Below are 22,522 nucleotides of genomic sequence, written 5' to 3'. Positions count from 1 at the left end.
GTGTAGGCAAAGAGAAAGATATTTTTATAGTTCTTAAAATAACTTACTACACTGTTGAGAAATACTTGTTTAACCAGCCATATTCTTACCACAAATCCCCTAACAAATTGCCCCCCTTACCATATAAATAATCAAGCAATATAAGCTGAGAGAATTGGGCCTCTAAGAAACAGTTTATAAAGTCTGTCAGTTCATTAATGACTGTCCAGATTCATTCCCTGAAACACAAACTCCAGTTCTTCCCGAATAATGAGCCGTTGTCACAGTTCCAGTGCCAGTGCTGGCGGAGTTCCTGCTAACCTTAGCTTACCCGCTCTGATTTCTCATTTATATCATGTCCTATTTATCTCAGCCAATGAGATAAAAATTACTTCCTAGCCTTCGGTGACATAGTTCCATAAATCCCCAACATAAACATGTAGCAAAGCAGACAAACCAAAAGAGCCAATTCATTAACATTAGTAAGTTCATGGCAGTCTGCAAGCAAGTGGCTGTGTTATTTATCTGCTTCAGAAAGTCATTCCACAAATATTTATGGAGTGTCTTTTGTTACCGGCCTGGGTGTGAGCGAGGCAGCCCTTGCCCCGTGGGCTCTGACAGGACTCTTGCCTGGTCTTCCCTTTTTTACATTTCCGTTAGGGTCGTGCCTCACTATGGAACCTGGAGCAGTGCCTTGATCTCCCTCCTCGGTAAACCTGTCATTTCAGGTTCCCTCCTCTGGGTTTCTGCTTTGTCACAGTGATAAATACTGGTCTTTCTTAGGTTTTAGTCGCCATTTAAAATATTTAGCAAGTTTCAACGTGAATTTATAATTTCTCCTTCAGCATTACTGAATTTGCACCTGATGTATGTTTTTAAATGTCTCTAGTTTCTATGCTGCTATAAAGATCTCCTTTCTGGGATCCCTGGGTGGCGCAGCGGTTTAGCGCCTGCCTTTGGCCCAGGGCGCGATCCTGGAGACCCGGGATCGAATCCCACGTCGGGCTCCCGGTGCATGGAGCCTGCTTCTCCCTCTGCCTGTGTCTCTGCCTCTCTCTCTCTCTCTCTGTGACTATCATAAATAAATAAAAAATTAAAAAAAAAAATCTTTAAAAAAAAAAAAGATCTCCTTTCTCATTAGCAGCTTTGCACTAAAGCATTCTTACAAGCATTTGGTGGCCTTTTTCCTTTTCTTTCTTCTTTTTTTTAAGATTTTATTTATTTATTTGAGAGAGAGAGGGGGAGCGCACAAGTGGGAGAGGGGCAGAGGGAGAGGGATAAGCAGACTCCCCACTGAGCGCAGAGCCCAAGTGAGCAAGTACAGAGGGGTTTCTATCCCAGGACTCCGAGATCATGACCTGAGCTGAATTCAGATGCTTACCTGACAAGCCACCCAGGCTTCCCGTGGCCTTTTTTCTTTAAATTGCAGTTATTCTTTACCTAAATTGGGCCCTGTCCTTGGTTTGTAGGCTCAAGTATTCCCCTCTTCCAATACCTTTTTTAGTTTTTTAGTCTTTTCACTTTAAATTCATAGCACTTAGTCTATTTCACTTCTATTTGCAGTGCCATGAAGTCAGCCCTCTGTAACTGCTGGTGAGGAGATTTTAGTGCTGTTCTGTATACCTGGCATTGCATATATTTGCTCCTTCTACCATACACCAACTTCCCCAAATAAAATCTGGGTCTTTTTTTCTAATCCTTGTAACAAAACAACTCTCTCCTTCCTACAGCATGCTAGGCTTCTGATGGATCCTTGTAGGCTCACAGTGCTCTTTAGTGATACTACCAAATATAGAGATTATGAGCCAAATACTGTTTTACTCTTTTCTTGGTTCCTAGTGAATCTAGTCAGTGTGGTAGTTCTTTTCAAGGCTCTCTAGGGTTCCTTTTTGTCTCTGCTGTTCTCAGTGTGTACACATGCAGTGTAAATGAACGTATTCTGGCCTTAGTGTTCTCTTTTTCCATCTGTTTGCCTCAGACCCCCTAGAAGTAGAGACTGCTGTGGGCTCAGACATGGACAGACATTGTGATAGGCATTATGGCTTTGCCAGGCTCCTTAGCAAAGAGGGAAACATCATTGATTGAGGGAGACATGTTAAATGCAGGGAGATTGAAATGTCTTTTGAGACAGACTCTTGAGAAATATGCCCTTTACAATAAAAGTTTGTTAATCAAAGGTGACTCTTGGGTTTAAAGCAGATGTTTTGTAATGAGGCATAAAAAATTTCACTGCTGTGAGCAATAATCTGAATCAGTAGGTAGAACATGTCCTCATGTGGGTTGATTGTATTTTAGTCACTTCATGGACAAATTTTTGTTTTGTTTTTGTTTTTAGAGATTAGGGACTCAGTGTCTTTGATTAAGAGAACTCTGCTTTTAGAATGTTATCTACAAAGATTCCTCTAGGAACTATTGTGACTAATCATTACTAGCCTATATGCTTTCTTGAGAGCCTTAAAGCTTTTGTTTTTGTTTGTTTTTTTTCCATGACTGTGACACAGGATCACTCATAGTGCCTGGCACATAATGATAAAAAATCTGGTCATCTGAGAATAAAATCCAGAGCTCTTCCTGTGTTCTGTAAAAGAAGCTTTGCAAGATCCAACTTCCCTGCCACCTCCTTCACACTCCATCCTCTTTGCAGTTGCTGGAACACTCAATCCGACTTTACCATAGGACTTCTGCTAGTTTTTTCTAAGACAGTCTTCTCCCAGATTGCTGCATAGTGGACTCCTCTCTTTCTAGTCTTTGCTTACATGCATCTCTTCATAGATTCCTTTCCGGACTACTATTTTAAATATGGCTGCAGTCCTTTGCCCGTTTTGATTCTTCTTTATAGGAGAATCTTTATCTTAACCTAATGATCTATTATGTGGTTGTTTTTTACTGTGTCTTTCCTTTTCCTTCCTTTTCCTTTTCCTTTTCCTTTTCCTTTCCTGGAATATAAGGGGTTTTGGTTGTTTAGATCACCACTGTATTCCCAGAGTCTAGAAGAGTGCCTGCTGCATAATAGGTACTCAGAAAATATTTGTTAAATACAAACAAGTCTTTAATAAATGAATGCTTGCCTGCATATATGGTCGCTCTATAGCAGCAATATGCTCTAGTTCCATAACATCTGAAATTTAAAAAAAAAAAAAAGAAAAACAGATCAAAAAAAGATTTTGATCTTTGCTCTCTTCTTTCTCAGATGTGTAGTTCTGTCCAGGTTCTTAGCCTACAGCAACTACTATTTAAGATCTTTCATCCTCTTTCTAGTACCCCAAATTCCTTGAGTGCCATTAACTCCTCTAGAACGAATAGGACACTCTCATTTGTGCCTACTCATCTCCACCATCTTGGCCCCTCATTTCTCCGTGGAGTGGTTGGCCCTATACTGGTGTTCCTGGCATATCTCATGACCTGGGGAGGGTAGTCGTTGTCCTCCAAACCTTCAGAGCTCTTGTCCTTTCTTGGGTTGGGATTAGGCAAAGAAAAGGGGGATAAGGTGATTGCATGTATTGATCAAGAAGTTAAGCCCAAAAAAGGGGGCAGAAGCCTATGGACCCAAAATTAATGTCTTTGGTTCATCAAGTATCAGATTAATTGACTCTTTCTAAGGCACTTTAATTATGTCCCTTGTTTTTATCCTCTGTATTTGGTAATATATGCTTCTGTAAGCCTCAGAATAGTTGGTATTTTTTCCATGTACTAACTCCATAATGAACTTCATGATAATAGTACAGGCTTTTTAGCGCCATTCATCACGGCAGGTGCAGCACATTAGCACCAAAAAATTAGACCATAATGCAACAATAGCTTATTGGAAACATCCATAAATATCTCATAAAAGCTTAGAATTTCCTTAAGACAGTAACATCACTTCTAAAGAGCTTTCATCTGTTACCTTAGAAGGAATAATAAAATATTTAAGACATAACATAGTTCTGTATATTATAAACTGTGGCTCTTACGCTAGGTGGTTTTAAATTTATTTAGGTAGGCACATTTTTATATTCATACCTCACAAATGGAGCCTTTTATCATTTATAATGTTGCCATTTTAGTAAATGAGATGGATTATGAGCACTGTTCATCAATGAAACAAATGGCTTTTGTATTATTTGGCACCTGGTTAAACAATGTAAATTCTAAATTTTTATAAATGCTCTTTTTTTCTTCATTGTCTTTGTTTTTGCTTTTTGGCTGATGATTGACTGTTGAGTAGCTTTATTTTTGCCTCTCTTTCCACTCCCACCCAAGATGGAGGAAAGGAAGTGCTGTCCATGCACCAGATTCTCCTTTACTTATTACGATGTAGCAAAGCCCTGGTTCCCGAAGAGGAGATCGCCAATATGCTTCAGTGGGAAGAACTTGAGTGGCAGAAATATGCAGAGGAATGCAAAGGCATGATTGTCACCAATCCTGGAACGGTATGTTCTGGTGCTTACACATTCTGAGACTGACACCCCTCCCCCTTCTTTCCAGTTTGGATGTTCACAAAAATAGTAACAGAACATTTAAAAAGTTTTAAGTATTCTTTCTTGTTCTTTGAGTAAGTTTTCTTTTAAATACTTAGTAAATTAAAAAAAAATTACAGTGTAGTCATATTTAGTAGCAAATTCACCTGATTAGTAAATTCTGCCCATTATGGAGAATTTCGAAGTTTTTAGATATGTTCAGATCTGATTTTTTTTTTTTAAAGATATTTATTCATGAGAGACACAGAGAGAGGCAGAGACATAGGCAGAGGGAGAAGCAGGCTCCCTGTGGGTGCCTGATTCCACACTTGATCCCAGGACCTTGGATCACGACCTGAGCCAAAGGCGGATGCTCAACCACTGAGCCACCTAGGTGTCCTCAGATCTGATAATTTTTTTTTTACTATAAAAGTAATATGTCTTCACTTAAAAAGTTAAGAAAATAGAAAAACAGCCCAAAGAAGACAATAAAAAGTTATCTGTAATTCCATTTTCAGAGATGTTAACTGTTGTTCACTTTTCTAGTCTTCTTAGAGACTTTCATGTTGTTTTAAAACAAAATTGGCATCATAAATTATTCTTACTTAGACCTTTTTGTTCTTATTCTCTTTCAGAAACAACGATCACAAAATTATTTTTCCATAGTCTTAAATTTCTTTACAAGTGTAGTTTTAAAAAAGGCTCCCACGTCATTTAATTAACTCCCTATTATTGGACATCAAGGTTGCTTCCAGGTTTTTGCTGTCATATATAGTGCTGTATTGAATTTGTATATGTGTGTATAACCACGTATATACATAAACATGTATATATCTTTGAAGATGTGGCCATTTAATTTTTTTTAGGAAGATGTCCTATAAGTGAAGTTAATAGACTGAAGATATGCACATTTTTAAGGCTTTGTTGTAAATTCCCTTCTAGAAGTCTTGTAAAATTTGCACTTCGACCAAGAGTATATGAGCATGTCCTTTTCTTCAAATTGGTTGTACTGTACTAGTTTAACAAAAATAACTTTTTGATAGGAAAAAAATTATGTAGTTCAGTTTTGTATATATTTTGGTTTCTAGCAAAAACTGATATTTTAAATGTTTTCTTTGGTAATGGCCTATTAATATCACTTGTCTAATTTTCTTTTGTGATATTTGTCCTTTTTTATCGACCCTTTGCCATACTTACTACAAATATTTCCCATTTCTTTGTTTCTTAAGGTTTTTGTATTAAAATTAGCTTCTGATGTTAATTTTTGAAGTAAAAATATAAAAAAGGGCAGTTTTAAAGGTTAAGTAGATTTATGAAGAAAATGCCATTTTATATATTTATGTGAATTATAATTTTTTTCTCAGAAGTATATTATTGTTTCATAAGATAGTTATATATTGGCATCTTATCAGGATTAAGTTTTACAGAAATGGAGAATTAAAATATTTTTATGTAAAGAAACAATAATCTATTCACACAAAGCTGTTGTTTTGAAAAGGCTGCCAAATTGTTTAATAGCCTTGATTCATAAAAATAAAAACTCTAGATCAACTTTTTGTAGCATGACAGTAACATCTGCACAAACAAAATGTTACTATTTGCAAATCAAACATTCCAGCTAATACTATTTCAAAAAATCTAGAAAGTGAAAGTGTTTTATAAAAATGTTTAAACATAAAACTTGTTTCAAACTTAGGAAAATCATACTCTAGTAGTTTTTACTATTATATTGTTAAACCACATAAATAATTGTTCAAGTAACTCTAAAAGAAACATACAGGTCATAGCATTATGACAATAACTCTGAATTTGAATTTTCTTCTTTAAACTTTTGCATAAATTTACATTTCTTCTGCCAGCTTCACAGCGGGATCAGAGGGTGGGTGGAAGTGAGGGTGGTGTGAGCCACACCTTTTCATCTTGGTAGGTCTGCTTGAAGAGTCCCATGGTCTACAGTGGACACTTTGGGACTTTCACCCTGGGGCTTCCTTCCATAGCATGGTTAACATTTCCAAAAATCCTAGAATCAGTTGGAGGGCCTTTGAAAATGTAAGAATGCCCTGATCCTTCTCACCCCATATATACTCCCAAGTAATGGGGCCCAAGGATCTGTAGTTAAAAAAACAAAACAAAACAAAAAAACCAGGTGCTTTTCTGATTCATCCATTACTTGTTTTTGAGCCAGTGACATAGAGGACATTTTACTCCATTTCCATGATTATTATTTAACTTATTTGTTGGAGGGTATTACTATTTGAGCCTTGTGCTAGTGAAGTATATAGATTATACATGCTATTTGTCCAGGCACAGGCTCATGGCATATCCATATGAAAGGAGACTGTGATGAATTATTGAATTCTTAGACCAGTCAGTACAAAAGCCAATCAGGAAAGCCTGTAGTTTCAGGCAAGGTCACTGGACCCGGCTGGGAGGGCTACTTCATAAATGCTGCAATGAGGTTAAGGAATCGAGAAATTGTATGACTTATTGGCATGCTTAAATGTATATACTTCGGAGGATATATGGCCAACTTTGAAGATAATAAAACCAGATTAGTCAAGATGAAAATTTTATGTTGGAAAGTAATCAGAAATAAATTAAGAAAGGTAAGTTTGGGTGCCAGACTTGGAAACATGTTAAAGTTAATAAAAATATGTTTGAAGGAGGAAAATATCCTGAAAACTCAGTATCATGAAAACATCTTTTCATTATATCTTTTGCAAATACAGCGGAGTAGACATGGCACCACATTTCATCCTCTGCAGTACTTGCTTTGAAAGATTACCCAGTGGTAAGAATATTGGGGAATTTATTAAAATTTTCAAGCCATTATGGTCACATTAAGTACTTTATTGCTGCAGGACTTAAAGGAATTAATCTCTCTCCCGAGGCACTTTGCCTCTGCCAGGGAATACTTTGGTCATTAGGGAAAATATTTTTTATTCTTCCTCAAAGCTGGTATGATGGATATTGTAGGGTATGGCCAAAGTCTAGAACTTATTTCATCTCTCCCCCCTATAAATTTAAAGATGCTACAGATATTTTAAATCACTGTTTCCTTGGTTGATGCCATAGCATAGTGTTTAAAAATCACAAAAACATGAATAATTCACTAGCACTTTGAGTTGTGCAATTCCTCCTTTAAAACTGTATCCTGCTGCTTTGATATACAAAATTTTGACAACAATTCCTAGACCTAAATAACATATTGCTACTGATGATAGGCATTTAAAATAATTTTATATTAGGTTACCTGTGACCAAAATCTTCTGTAGTGTATTAATTTTGAGAGCAGAGGTCAACTTTTCCAGATACTAGTGACCATTAAGTGACATTCATACATTCTTTTAAAAACTTAAATGTAAGTTTTTTTTTAAAACTAATGTGTATGAATTTACACAAATCTATTCACTTTGTCACCTGCTTGAATTTGTCAGATGGCTGACTTGGGCTACAGCTGGGGGAGAGTGGGTAACCAGCTTGTTTCAGTTGCTGGAGGCTTTCCTGGTTTTACCATTGAAACCACTCTGTCCTGGATAAAACCAGACACTAACCAGACTCTGGTTGTGGGCATTGTTTTCCAAAAGAATGAAATTTGTTGGCCTCCATGTGGATCAGTTCTGTAGCATTTTCGAAAGCAGCTGAGCCAAAGATGTCATAATCTCTTAGTAAGAGTTTAGTTTCTAATTAGAGACTGCTGTGAGAGTTAAAAGGAAGGAAGTTCCTAAAACTGTGATTTCACCATCTTTTTACAAACTTAAACTTTTAGGATGAAAGGATGGTGTTTTGTTAACTGAAGAAGGAACCACCTGTTCGCTTCTTCCTGTATTAGATGTTTTTTTTTAAAATGAGGTTTTCTATTAAAATTTAAAAATGGCCTACATGGTCATAAGAGAAGCTTAACCATTTGGTTTTTGTACCACCATACCTTCTATTTTGAAGATTTGAATTAAAGGAATATATTAGACCAGGAGCAAGATAAAGATGCCCACTTTCATTCAACATAATAGTGGAAGTCCAGAGCTATTAGGCAGGAAAAAGAAATAAAAGGCATCCAAATTGTAAAGGAAGAAGTAAAACTGTTACTATTGGTAGATGATATGACTTTACATGTAGAAAACCTTTAAAGATTCTACAAAAAAGCTGTTATAGCTAATAAATGAATTCAGTATATTTGCAGAGTAAAAAAATTCAGTACACAAATTTTTTTTGCATTTTGTAATATACTAACTGAACTATCAGAGAAATTAAGATGCAGTTCCATTTATAATTACATCAAAAGAATAAGATACCTAGGAATAAATTTAACCAAGAAGGTGAAAGGCCTGTACTCTGAAAACCATAAGACATTGATGAAAGAAATTGAAGGAGACACAAATAAATGGAAAGGTATTTTGTGCTTATGGGTTGGAAGAATTACTATTAAAATGTCCACATTACCCAAAGCACTCTATGAATTCAGTGCAAAACCTGTTAAAATTCTAATGGCATTTTTCACAGAAATAGGATAAATAGTCCTAAAATCTGTATATAATTGCAAAAGATCCTGATTAGCCAAAGCAGTCTTGAGAAAGAACAGAGCTGGAGGCATCATGCTCCCTTATTTCAAACTGTACAATAGAGCTATGGTAATCAAACAGTATGGCAACAGACACACTGGTCAGTGGAACAGAATAGGGAGCCCAGAAATAAACTCATGCATATATGGTAAATTAATTTATGACAGAAGAGGCAAGAATATACAATGGGAAAGGACAGTCTCTTCAAAAAATGGTGTTTGGGAAAACTGGACAGCCACATGTGAAAGAATGAAATTGGACCTCTACCTTATGCCATACACAAAAGTTAACTCAAAATGGATTGAAGACTTGAATGTAAGATCTGAAACCATAAAACTTATAGGAGAAAATATAGGTAGAAGTTCATTGGCATTGGTCTAGGCAATGATTTTTTGGACCTGACTCCAAAGGCAGGGGCAGCAAAGGCAAAAGTAAACAAATGGAACCACATCAAACTAAAAAGTTTCCATACAGCAAAGGAAACCATCTGCAAGATGAAAAGGCTACCTCCTGAATGGCATACGATATTTGTAAATCAGATATTTAATAAGTGGTTGATATCCAAAACATAAAGAACTTACATAGCACAATAACAAAAAAATAATCTGATTAAAAAAGGACAGAGGAGATGAATAGACATTTTTCCAAAGAAGATATGTGGCCTGTAGGCACATGCAGATACTCAATATCACTAATCATCAAGTGTAAAGTGTAAATCAAGACCATGAATTATCACCTCATGCCTTTCAAAATGACTATTTTCAAAACAATAAGATCGTTTTGGTGAGGATGTTTGGAGAAAAGGGACTCTTGTGTGCTGTCGGTGGGAATGTAAATTGGTGCAGCTACTATGGAGAACAGTATGGGAGTTCCTCAAAAAATTAAAAATAGAACTACAATATGATTCATCAGTTCCACTTCTGAATATTTATTTGAAGAAAGCAAGATATGCACCCCTGTATTCACTGCAGTATTATTTGAAATAGCCAGATATGGAAAAATAGGTGAATGGATACACACACACACACACACACACACACACACAAAACGCACTCTGGAATACTACTCAGCCATAAAAAAGAATGAGATCTTGCCACTTGCAATAACATGGATAGATCTTGAAGATATTACCCTAAGTGAAATAAAAAGACAAACACTTCTGATTTCACATACATGTGAAATCTAAAAAACAAATGAACAAACAAAGCAAAACCAAATTCAAATACAGAGAACAGATTGCTGGTTTCCAGAGGGGAAGGGGAGTGGGAAAATGAGTGAAGGGGATCAAGAGGTATATAAACTTCCAGTTGTTAAGTAACTAAGTCATGGGGATGTACTGTACAGCATAGTGACTATAAGTCAATAATACTGTGTTTCATATTTGAAAGTTGCTAAGAGAATAGATCTTGAAGGTTTTCATCGTAAAAAAATTTTGTAACTTTGATGGTGACAGATGCTAACTAGACTTCTTGTGATGATCACTACACAGTGTATGCAAATAATGAATCATTATGTCCAGCACCTGAAACCAATATAATGTTATTTGTGAATTACACTGCAGGTAAAAAAAAAAAAAAAAAAAAGAAAAACAGGGTACACAGAGACCTAATGGAGAAAAAGTATATAGAGCGGTTTCTGTGCATCCTGGATGGAAGTAAGCCATTCATTTGAAATGTGAAATGAAACAGAGTAAGCTAGCACACTTCTTCCCCATGATGTGAAATATTTCCCTTGTGCCTTTGGAGAGGTTAAGGAAAAATTATATCTGGCTAGGTGTTCTTTTAAAAGTTTAATTTTTAAAGGTTTCTATGTGGATTGCAAAAAAGGACAAAATCATTGTTCATTATGCCAAATGGCATAGACTCATTTACAGGGATGACATTATAGTTTTTATCTAGTATAGCCGCTATGATTAACGGGTTTTAAGTGACATTTTCCCTTGGGGGATGAGGCTTTCCCAGAAAAAATCCGCTTAAGTTCTTCATTACATAGGTTAAAGTCAATACTGAAAGACTTCTTATGGGAATAAATGGCTTTGATTTTTCTCTCTAGAAACCTAGCTCTGTCCGCATTGATCAACTGGATCGTGAACAGTTCAACCCTGATGTGATTACCTTTCCGATTATCGTCCACTTTGGGATACGCCCTGCACAGTTGAGTTATGCAGGAGACCCACAGTAAGATATTTCTCGGTGTTTGTCTTAGCCAATTTCACCTTCTACTAACAGCTGAATTAGCAGAGGAATACCCTTTAGTGTATATTTTATTAAAAAATTAAGACCTGAAATGAGCCATGTTTCCAAATTTAGGTTACCAAATGAAACAAGTTTTAGTAGCTCCTGAAAAATTATTTTCTCTATCGATTTGACTGCAGGAAATTATTACTCAATAGATTATCCTTGGCAATTTTGGTCAACATGAGTCCCATATATTTTTAACCTTTAAGGAACTTTTCCTTCATCATTATAATATTTATTGTTATTATTATTATTTATTTTTTCAGTGCACTCTAGAGGAAAGTAGCACCATGTTGATTCCTAGCACTGCCGGATTTATGCAGAATTCTATTTTGGGAGGCATCTTAATAAGAGCTCAAGATCCCATGCAAAGTCAAGGGTTGTGTTGTAAGGATGAAGGCATGACTTCTGACACTTAGAGTTGATGTTACTTTGCACATTTGAGTTTTTCCAACTGGCTTGTTAGTGTTTTTCTGGGAGAAGATGAGGATGTGTGGGAATGGAAATAGTACCATTATATTCTTCAGAAGTGTTTGGATTTCCTACCTCGTTAAACAAACAAACAAACAGTTTCTTGACTTAATTTTTTTTTTTAAGGATTCAAAATGGGAGAAAAGGGCATGGGAGATTTTCAATTCATAAATACATTTCTGGCTGATACATTAGAAGAGGCTAAAGGGTTTTGTTCTTTTTTTCCCCCCTTTGGATAAAAGTATGAAGCAGTGAACCAGGCACTGTGTAAGTACTTCTTTCTTTCCTCCATTCTCTAAAAAATTGTTACCAAAAAGGAGAGACCCAGCTAAGGCCAAGAAAGGAGCAGTTTCAATAGGGACAGAAAATTCATTGAAAGTCCCTTCTTGTCACATATGTTAGTAGAATGTGATAGGCTCTCGTGGATTGTCAGATGGCAGGACTATGTGCCGCTGCAGGACTGCATTTCTCTTCATTCCCAGGATGTTTTAACAAGATCCTTTAGTCTGATCCAGCTTATCACATATTTGGCTGCAGCAAATATGCTTATTTTTGTCATGGTAAATACAAATGGATGCACACCATTTGTCTTTTTCCTTCTCCAGTGGAGAAACGGATACAGCTGTAGAGCTCGGGTATTGACACAAGTGGGATTCTCTTTTCTAATACTCTTCAACTTCTGTTTTCAATGTAGGCAGTTCAGAGACCAACAGTCCTTGTTAAGTAAGAGGTCTTTCTTTCAATAACATCAGAAAGTACATATTTAAATAAAATAGGTAATAATGAGAAATAATACATGTTTCTGTTGGTTTTTATGTGTCTGTGAATTCTTTCCACAGAGATTCGGGCACTTATAGGGTACCTCATTTTCAACACAGACTTATAATTATCAACTTAACCACTAGGTTCCAGATGACTCTCGGTCATCCTGCCCCACTGTCCCCAGATCATATGCTTCCTTAGAATGAAGGTTTGTTGCCATTAAGGATATCCAAAGAATGTAATTTATGATTCAGCAGGCCTATTAAAACAGCTGGTTTTATTGCATTTCAGATCGTCCTACTTTTTTTCTGAGATGTCTGTCTGTCCTTTTCCTTAGGTACCAGAAACTGTGGAAGAGTTATGTGAAACTTCGCCACCTCCTAGCAAATAGTCCCAAAGTTAAACAAACTGACAAACAGAAGCTGGCACAAAGGGAGGTTGGTATCAAATCCTATTCTTCTGGGATTAATGTTGATGTGTTTCATGTTTATTTCAAGATTATTGCATTATACCATACTTCTAGAATAAAATGGAAAAACACTTTTAAAAATACACTTTTCTTTTCTCACATTAGTATGCAGATTGATATTTTTTTCATCTTTTAGTATCTAGAAGAGCATTACCACCACCACCACCACCACACCAAAAAAGGCCTCTTTCTTAATGGATTCCTACCATTGGGAATAAATATATCTTATAGAAATTTTTCAAATTTTAAAATCGCTGGGTCAACCTTTTATTGTTAATTAGACTGTACATAACACAACTTGGGTCTTGCTCAAATTTCTTGTTCTTAAGGTCGTAAAAGATTGCCTTTCATATGTCTTCCATATGTCTGTTAGTTTAGAAGGGTAAACTTCTTTCATAAGGTTTTATGTCCCAAAGTCCATATTTTTGACTAATGGGTAGTATTATCCCTGTACTCCAGGATCATTTTTAAGAATAAATGGATTCAGTATCAACATAAATTTTGTTTCATTGAGGTTTTATTTTGCTTTGGGCAGTGTTAGAGAGCAAGGCTTTGAAGCTGGGAAAAGTGTTTGAATTCTGGTCCAGTCACTTCCTGTGACTTGAGCCAGACAGCTTCATTATAAAGAGAGAACTAGATAAGGGAGGATGACTGAAATTTGTTTCTGTTGGTGCATCTGGGGAAAAAGGTGGTTGTGTGGACTTCTGAAATACTCTGTTTAACTTTCCTCCGATGGTGTTTGATCTGTAGTAGGCATTTAATGAGGCAGGTGGTGTGATAGTTCCTATTGTTATGAACTCTTGTGAGATTTTTATTGAATAAGTGTACAAATATAAAATTATTTTTATAATTAATTATTTGAAGGGAGGTAAAAGGGAAGAGTCAGCTCCTTTATATCTTGCAGAAGTTTTAAATCATTGTCTTTTTTAAATAAAAATGTACCCTTGCTGCAAGAGGTTTTGTAAGGGTTTTGCAAATGAGAAGACAGCTTTTAGAATTATGTGGGTTGCAGATTAGTTTACTGATTGTCTTTCTTAGATGTAAATGCTTAACATAAGGCTTGATATAAATATAATTTTTACATGTTGATTTTAAGTCTCAAACATCACATGTTGTTTCTTTTATCAGCAAAGGGGCATTTTTTGTTTGAACTCACCAGAATGGTCGATTTGGTTTAGATTTTTTCATATCTAGGTACCAGGAAAGGCTGGCATATACCCAAGGCTTTGAGCATCCTGGCCTTCATTTCAAATAAAATATCATAATTTAACATGAAGAGTTTTGAATACCTGGATGTAAGGGTGATATTGAATGAATCCAGCTTATTTTCCAATGCTTGGTGTTTGGCTTAATATTGCTTTACAGCTGTCAGTTTACTCATCATAATGAGTTCTTTTCTAGGAAGCACTCCAAAAAATACGACAGAAGAATACAATGAGGCGAGAAGTAACAGTGGAGCTAAGTAGTCAAGGATTTTGGAAAACTGGCATCCGTTCTGATGTCTGTCAGGTGATGACGCCTCTGAGAACACATTTATACCTATATATCTCTTTAAAAGGCATCTGCCACTGAAGTTTTCCTAATGCGGATGAGATGAGTTGCTACAGAACATACAATCTTGTAGCTAAGTGGAACACCAACCATAAATTGTTTTCTATTGTTTGGGTCTTGGTTTTGTGTCAGTTTTCATCTTGTTTAGCTGTGTGTGTGTGCGCGCGTGTGTGCCCCTGCATGAATGCATGCATACATGTGCACGGTGGTAGGGTGAGTTGGGGGGCAGTTACTTAGTAATGCTAAATTCTGTCTGCCTGTTGAGTGAAGGCAAGTGTGTTTTTCAAAAGCACCTGCCTGTGTGCAATGCGTGTGGGTGCTTGTCAAAAGAGCGATTCCAGCAGCTGTACAGGCAGACTCCTGAAGATGATGTGTACAGACTTTCCAGACTGATGAGTCAAACTTACATTGCAGAGAACTGAAGGCATTAATGAACAAAATCAGTATGAATTTCATATTTGAGTCAAATGATAACAGTTTTTTTCCTTAGATGAACTAATTGAAGAACATTTCAACTATATATAACTCTCACTAATAACTATTTTTGTTTTCCCTATGAGTGGAATTTATAATATATTAGAGACCCCTAAAACCCAACATATTCTCTGACTCTTCACTCAATTCTCTTGTTATGATTGATACTGGTTGTGCTCCATGGGAATTATAGTAAAGGCGAGGAGGTCACCCAGGCAGGGGTCAGGTCAGGTAGTGTAGTTTGCCATGTTCAGCCTTTGGGAAGAATGCTTACAGGCTTCCACTCACTCTTGTTTTGATGGTAGCATGTGTTTGGTAATACGTTCAAGCAGTCTTAGGTATTTATTTCATCATAATGAGGTATTTTTTCTTTAAGTCAGTGTTGGCATTTAATTATTATATCGAACAGTGGGATTTAATCTTATTATTAAAGGTACTGCTAGGTGATTCATTTACATTGTGATGTCCAGAGCTATATATTGTGTTAAGATGGACTACTGTTGATGCCATGTTACTAGATGGAGAATTAATTCTCTATAGTGGCAGCCAGCTGTATCTACCAAGTTTGTCAGTTATTTTGCTAACTGACCAATTTTTTTTTTTAATTTTTTACTCTAAGTATTCAGAAATGAGTATCTTCTGCTGATTTTTCTGACCTTGACGCTATATTATCTAATTTTTATTTTCCTCTAAAACCAACATAATGTCATCCTAAGGTAGACAGCATAAAAACGATGAGCAGAGGGTGCCTGGGTGGCTCAGTTAAGCCTCTGCCTTTGGCTCAGGTCATGATTACCAGGATCCCTGCTCAGTGAGGGGCCTGCTTCTCCCTCTCCTTCTGCCCCTCCCCTCTGCTTGTGATCTCTCTCTCTCTCTCTCTCCTCTTTCTTTTTCCTTCTCAAATAAATAAATAAAATCTTAAAACAAAGCCATGAGCAGAATGTTCAACAATCTGCTCAAAATCTGGTCCTCTCAATGATAAGTCAGAGTTGATAGAGACATCATAAAATTGTAGAGCATTATTAACTGGAAGGGACCTTAGAGATCTTTCAGTTCAGTGAATTTTAAACTTGTGTTTTTGGTTAACTTTGAACTTTTTTTAAAAAACAAAATTCTGTAGAGCCCTAATTTGTAAAAAGATTAAAAAAATAACTGATTGGTGGGTGGTGTGTATGGAGGGAGTATCCCGTTGTACTTGATTTCCACCCTGTGTAGCAGGCCCTAAGGCAGTTCTGTTCCACTGAACACAATTTTGTTTAAAGCATCGAGCCCGCTTTCCTCTTTCTTTTGGCGACATGCATGCATACGGGTGCAGAATCATCTGTTCCATTGCAGTTCTGTGTTCTTCAGCTGTGGCACAAATCTCTTACGCTGACTTCTTAGTTAGATGAGAAGCAGCCAGAGGATGAGGTTATCAGATCTACATGTATTATATTTTACATTCTGTTTGGAGATTGGCTGGCAAAAACACTCAGTTCCTTTGACTAAATGGTCAGAGAAATTGGATCCTGATTAAAACTCCTGCCAAGGTGAATACTCCTTAATCTAATAATAGTCCCTTCCTCTGTAGGACTCCCCCTCTTCCAAAGACAACTGCCATCTGTTTAGAAGCCATGTTTCCAGTTTCCAATCCTCCTTTTTTTTTACCAGTAATGTTGGCTTTATTTAATTTCTTATCCTGGAATAAATGTTTCTTTTTTGTATGTCTTCCTCAAATAAGATGGCACCTGGCATGTAATAATGCAGTTTAAAACCTTCAAAATAAAGGCATTTAGTATGTTTGGTATTGAAGGAGAAGAATCTGAGAAATAACAGTTAAATAATAATCTTGAATAATCTTAAAGCCTGTTAACAGACTCATGCCTAATTTTAAGGAAAAAAAGCACTTCTCTAAAATCTTCAGGGGTGGGGATAGGGGAGGGATTCTCTATTTGCTAACTCATTGCTACAGGACCTACTGTTCATTGGTAATAATTGCTAGTAGGTTGCTGGCAAAAGCCTTGTGATGTTACCTGGCTGCTGCTGGAGATAAAACTTGTTTTGATAAATCTAAGGTAGAGAAACCTAAGTACCAGCCTCTTCTTCTAGAAGTATAATTTCCCAACCAGAGAAGTTATTAGGGTTTTTATGCGGTTAGAAAATTCTACCTGATGCCCCAACCAATGTTAGGAGGATGGAAATCCAGGGCTGGGCCTGGAACCTGTAGTTACACGTGAACTAAATGCAGAACTTGAAACTGTATAGAGACAAAACTATTGAAAGGTTTTTTTTCTGTGTTGCTGTTTATTAGAGTGACTTCTAGGAAATACGGGGGCAAAAAGCAAGAATTAAAACCTGAAACTGGGGCAGCCCTGGTGGCTCAGCAGTTTAGCGCCTTCGGCCCAGGGCCTGATTGGAGACCCGGGATCAAGTCCCGCGTCAGTCTCCCTGCATGGAGCCTGCTTCTCCCTCTGCCTGTGTCTCTGCCTCTCTCTCTCTCTCTCTCTCTGTGTGTGTCTCATGAATAAATAAATAAGATCTTTAAAAATATATATATAAAAATAAAAAAATAAAACTTGAAACTGAGGCTGAAAAATTCAAGTATGCCTCAGAAAAGAAAGAAAGGCAGCATGTTGCTACAGGATCTGTATTTTAAGAATGGGGTCCTGCCCACCGAGGTTGAATTGGTATCTTATAGAAGCAGGTACCAGTATCCTCTGCTGTAGTAAGGAGGTGGTTCGTGAGAATCAGTAAACTGAACCATAGAACGGGGAATGGATAAAGGTGACAAACAGACCTCAAAAAAGGCGCAAGGAATGCACTACCATTATGGTTATAAAACCCTTTTTAAAAAAAAATTTTATTTATTTATGATAGTCACACAGAGAGAGAGAGAGGCAGAGACACAGGCAGAGGGAGAAGCAGGCTCCATGCACTGGGAGCCCGACGTGGGATTTGATCCCGGGTCTCCAGGATCGCGCCCTGGACCAAAGGCAGGCGCCAAACCACTGCGCCACCCAGGGATCCCATGGTTATAAGGGTTATAACCCTTATAAGGTTATGCCGCACCTGGGGGTTCTAACTCCCTGAGAAAACTGCAGAGGTCCAGGTGTGTGGAGAATTGTCCTTGGCGCCAGGAAGACAAGCTGAGCTGTGACAGTTGGTATTTGTACTGAGTAGACATAGGGCTGTTTTTGGACTCATTAATAGCTGTGATGTCTTCACGCAGTGACTCGAATGCAGTAGAAGGCTGCCATGCAATATCGCACTAACTGACATTCTCACTTCGTGATCTACCAAGGGGTGACTGAACGCTGAAGAAAAATATCGAGAGATTAAGAGGTTTTGGACAACACATTCAAGGAATCATTTTCTAAGTTAGAACTTGGGGAGGAAATGGAGATTTATACCTCTGAGAGACATATGGCTTCATAGTTACTGCTAACAAATTTGGGGGCCATGTGAGATAGTTGATTTTTTTTTTTTTTAAACTAGAGATAGTGCTTCTTCTAAAGGAAGAGAAGCAGATTTTGCTTGAAGGCTAACTGGCCTGATAGAGAACTGTTAAAGTTACATTTTTATTATGCAAATTTTGAACATCTACAAGATGAACAAAAAAAGTGTAGTGAGCACTTTGCCATCCTCACACAACGTTAGTTGTTACCAGCAGCATCTCTATGACATCACATACAGTCACTGTTCATGTTTTCCAGATTGTCTGCTAGATCTGTTTCAGTTTGCTTGAATAGGCATTCAGACAAGGTCTGTACATTGTGATGAGCTGATGTGTTTTAAGTCTCTTTACTCTTTAGGTTCTCATTGCATTTTTCCCTTTGTTTTCCTTGCAAATCTGTTCTAAGGTCTAATATGCTGATTGCGACGTCATGGTATTGTTTAACATGTGCTTCTCTCCCCTATATTTCCTGTAAATTGTTGTAAACTGCTCTCTGGTACAATACCACTGACCATACGTGGCTATTAAATTAAATTTAAATAGAATAAATAGAATTAAATGAAATAAAATATTTGGTTCTTAGCTGTCCTAGCCACATTTCAAGCACTTTATAGACACATCTGGCCAGTGCCTATTACAGCAGCAGAGATGCAGAATATTTCCAGCATCAGAAGTTCTGTTGGATGTCAGTGGTCAGATGTAAGTTTATTTTTTTGCACAACTTTTTCATAGGTGGTAGTGTAGTTTCTCTCTCTCTCTCCATTTTTATAATAAGTGATTATCCAAATATTTAATAGTTCTTTTAGAGAGTAAATTCTGTTCATAGAAATCTGACCAATTTTCAGTTGAAGAAATAAGTCTTCAAACTAGAATGTATTTCTTCTCAATCATACACATTATGAAATACCATGATAAGTGTATATGGTTTTATTGACAATATTCCTTGTGCTGTACTTTTTATCTCTGTGTCTTATTTACTTTATAACTGGGAGTTTATACTTCTTAATTCCCTTTACCCATTTCATCCATTCTCCTAGCTCCGTCCTCTTTGGTAGCCTCCAATTTGTTTTTTTTTTTTTTCCAATATGTTTTTTGTATTTATGACTCTTTTTGACTTTTGTTGTTTGTTCATTCGTTTTGTTTTTTAGATTCTGCATAAAGTAAATCACAGAGTTTTTTTGTTTTTCTCTGTCTGGCTTATTCACTTAACAATACCCTCTAGATGCATCCGTGGTCTCTTTTTTTGTGTGTGACATTATTAGTCACTGATGAATAATGATCTAGACCCAGTAGTCATTAAGAGCTGCCAAAGTGATCTTTTAATTCTTTCTTTTTGCAATTATTAATTAGAATACTTGAAAAAAAATCTTCCCTTTGGTACTGATCCCATATAGGGATTCCATATAACACCAAGATAAATTACTCATTTGATTTATTCTGTAATACATAAACAGTAGTCCCAGAATAACAATATTAATGGCTCCACCAACAAAATGATTACGGGAAGTAGTTGTTTGTTTGTTTGGGGGTATTCCTTTTTGTCTGTGATTATCTACAGTTATATCACACAAAGCATGCACTCTCAGAATAGTGTGTTTTTAGGTCACTTACGCTCATACTATGAACTGATTACACAGATTCATTTATTTCATTTGACTTTCGATTTTAAGTATTTCTTTTAAAAACTAAATATTATTTTATAATTCTGTAAAATATTTACTATAATTTCAAACTCAGGTTTACAAAGCCAAGTCTGTTTTAAAAATCTAATTTGTATCTCTTTTCTTCTACCCCATTCTTGCCATCCCATATTCCAAAGGGTAGCCATCATCTTTTAGAAATGATTTTTCTTTTTTAATATAAGCAGACACACACACACACTCTTTTCCCTGAGTTTTGTAACTTCTTTTCAAATCTTCCTTTCATCCAGTCATTTCATTTCTGAATTACTATAATATTTATTTGTAGTTTTCTTTTATAGCTTCTGTTGCTTTCTTGATTTTGTTTAGCACGTTTTGAAATGTTAGGTTACAGCTTTCATCTGTTTTGTTGGCATGTTTTTCTGGCTTTTTAAAAAATTATTGGAGGAAACTTATTCTATTCCTTTTCTCTGTTTCCTGATAAAATCCTTGGGTAGAATTTGATCATGGTTCTTTTCTGTTGCTCTTCAAGTTAAATAATGTTGTATAAGTAAGTGAAATGTTTCCCTGTACTTTGAGGAAGGGGGTATAAGCCAAATTAGCTTTTCATGGTTCTAGAGCCCCTCCTGCTGCTTTTGCAAAGTGATTAAAAAAAAAAAAAAAATGGCCTCATGATACGTGAGATGGTCCCCTGCTGCTTCCTGCCCCTATTTTATCTGGACTTTCTCTTTTTTTTTTGCCCTTTATTCCTCTCCTGCTTAAATGTGACTTACTCCCAGCGCTTTCTTTACACCATGGGGCTTTATCCTGGAAAGGAGCTTCAGTTTTTAATTTTGAGCATATAGAGGGCCTCTGCTTCTCGGGCATGATTATACAGTCCTCTTGTACTTACCCAGTTGGTTGGATTCTGCAGAGCCCTCTCCAGTTTTGGTCATATTTCTTAGGAATATATGTTATTTTGGGGGTTCTTGCATTATTAGGGGGGGTCAGAAGCCCTGCTATGCTCCCTGTCTTTTTGATCACTGATGCTGAGATCTCCTTGGGTCTTTGTCCTCAGCCTGTCTTGTTTAGGCATTTACGGGGGTACCTTGTCTTATTCTAACTGTTCATATTGTTTATAGTTCTGTTTTGCTATTCTACTTGCTCAGTTTTAATGAGAGAATTTAAATAGCTTTAAAAACTACGTAACGGGGGCACCTGAGTGGCTCAGTGGTTGAGCATCTGCCTTCGGCTCAGGTCATGATCCTGGGGTCTTAGGATCAAGTCCCGCATTGGGCTCCCCACAGGGAGCCTGCTTCTCCCTCTGCCTGTGTCTTTGCCTCTGTGTGTGTGTGTGTGTGTCTCATGAATAAATAAGTAAAATCTTAAAAAACAAAAAACTACGTAATAGTCATTGCCAAACAATCTATAAATAAGCTTTTTTTTAATGAAAACATTTGCCAGATCTGGGTTGGTGGGTTTCGGGGGAGATGCTCAGTGATTATATTTTAACATTGCAAAGATTGATAATTTAAAAAAACAGAGCTAGAAATTTTAACAGTCTTGCAGGTAACATTGAGACTGTTGTCTCGGTTATAGGATGGACTTGGGTCATATATATATATATATACCTTTTAGTGGTATTCACAAGAAATAGACTTACCTGGAAAGAGAAACTGGTTCCATTTGGAGCAAGTTTAGAGGAAGTAGTGAAGGAACTCAAAGCTGTTTCACATGAGTGAAGGTTAAAGGAGATAAGACTTAGGGTAACCAAGAGAAGATGTGGAAATGTTGCTGTTACGTGTATTTTGTTTGTTTCTGGGGGTACAGCTAGATTAAAGGGAAAAATCTTCAGAAGAAACAAATTTGGGCTAAATGTTAATAATAAGTTTTTAATCATCAGAGTACTCTAAAAAAGGTGTGCTTTCCTTTTTAAAAAAATTCATTAAGTATAGTTGGCATACAATGTTCTATCAGTTTAAGCTGCACAACATAGTGATTCAACAATTCTATATAAGTGCTCACCATAAGTGTAGTCACTATCTGTCATCATACATTATTACAACACTATTGACTATATTTCCAGTTCTGTACTTTTCATCGCTGTGACTTATGTATTTTATAACTGAAAGTTTGAACCTCTTAATCTCCTTCATCCATTTTGTCCATTCTCCAGCCCACGACTCTTCCCACTGGAAACCACCAGTTTGTTCTCTGTATTGTTTTGGTATATTTAAATTTCATTTATTTGTTTCTGTTTTTTGTTTTGTTTTTTAGATTCCACACGTGACATCATATGGTATTTGTCTTTCTCTAATTGATTTGTTTCACTTAGCATAATACCATGAAGAGTGTCATTTTCTTGACAGGTGATGATCCATCCCTCAGTGGAGATATTAAAAAATATAGGATTCACCAGTTTGAGTTCATACTTTAGAAAGATAAGTTGTGTAGTCTTCATGACCTTTCTGCCTTGAGAAAGGTAGAAATAGAAGCATCAATTCTGTTGAGCTTTCTGCAATTTAAATG

The 22,522-nt window shown here is 36.6% G+C and overlaps 1 protein-coding gene across 4 annotated transcripts in view; it reads left to right on the top strand.

Moving 5' to 3' along the window:
• Positions 1-22,522, top strand: part of DROSHA (drosha ribonuclease III) — a 119,080-nt gene that overhangs the window by 48,660 nt on the left and 47,898 nt on the right. For 3 of the 4 annotated variants that reach the window (XM_041749468.1, XM_041749469.1, XM_041749466.1), the window contains 4 exons: positions 4,222-4,391; positions 11,030-11,154; positions 12,785-12,884; positions 14,318-14,425. In XM_041749468.1, the coding sequence (XP_041605402.1) occupies positions 4,222-4,391; positions 11,030-11,154; positions 12,785-12,884; positions 14,318-14,425 (503 nt within the window). The remainder of the gene's footprint in view (positions 1-4,221; positions 4,392-11,029; positions 11,155-12,784; positions 12,885-14,317; positions 14,426-22,522) is intronic. The other variant, XM_041749467.1, reaches the window with a different exon arrangement.

The sequence above is a fragment of the Vulpes lagopus genome, chromosome 3, assembly GCF_018345385.1.
Source record: "Vulpes lagopus strain Blue_001 chromosome 3, ASM1834538v1, whole genome shotgun sequence".
Classification (NCBI taxonomy): domain Eukaryota; kingdom Metazoa; phylum Chordata; class Mammalia; order Carnivora; family Canidae; genus Vulpes; species Vulpes lagopus.
Note: the sequence above shows the minus strand (reverse complement) of the source record. Positions and strands in the feature narration are given on the sequence as shown.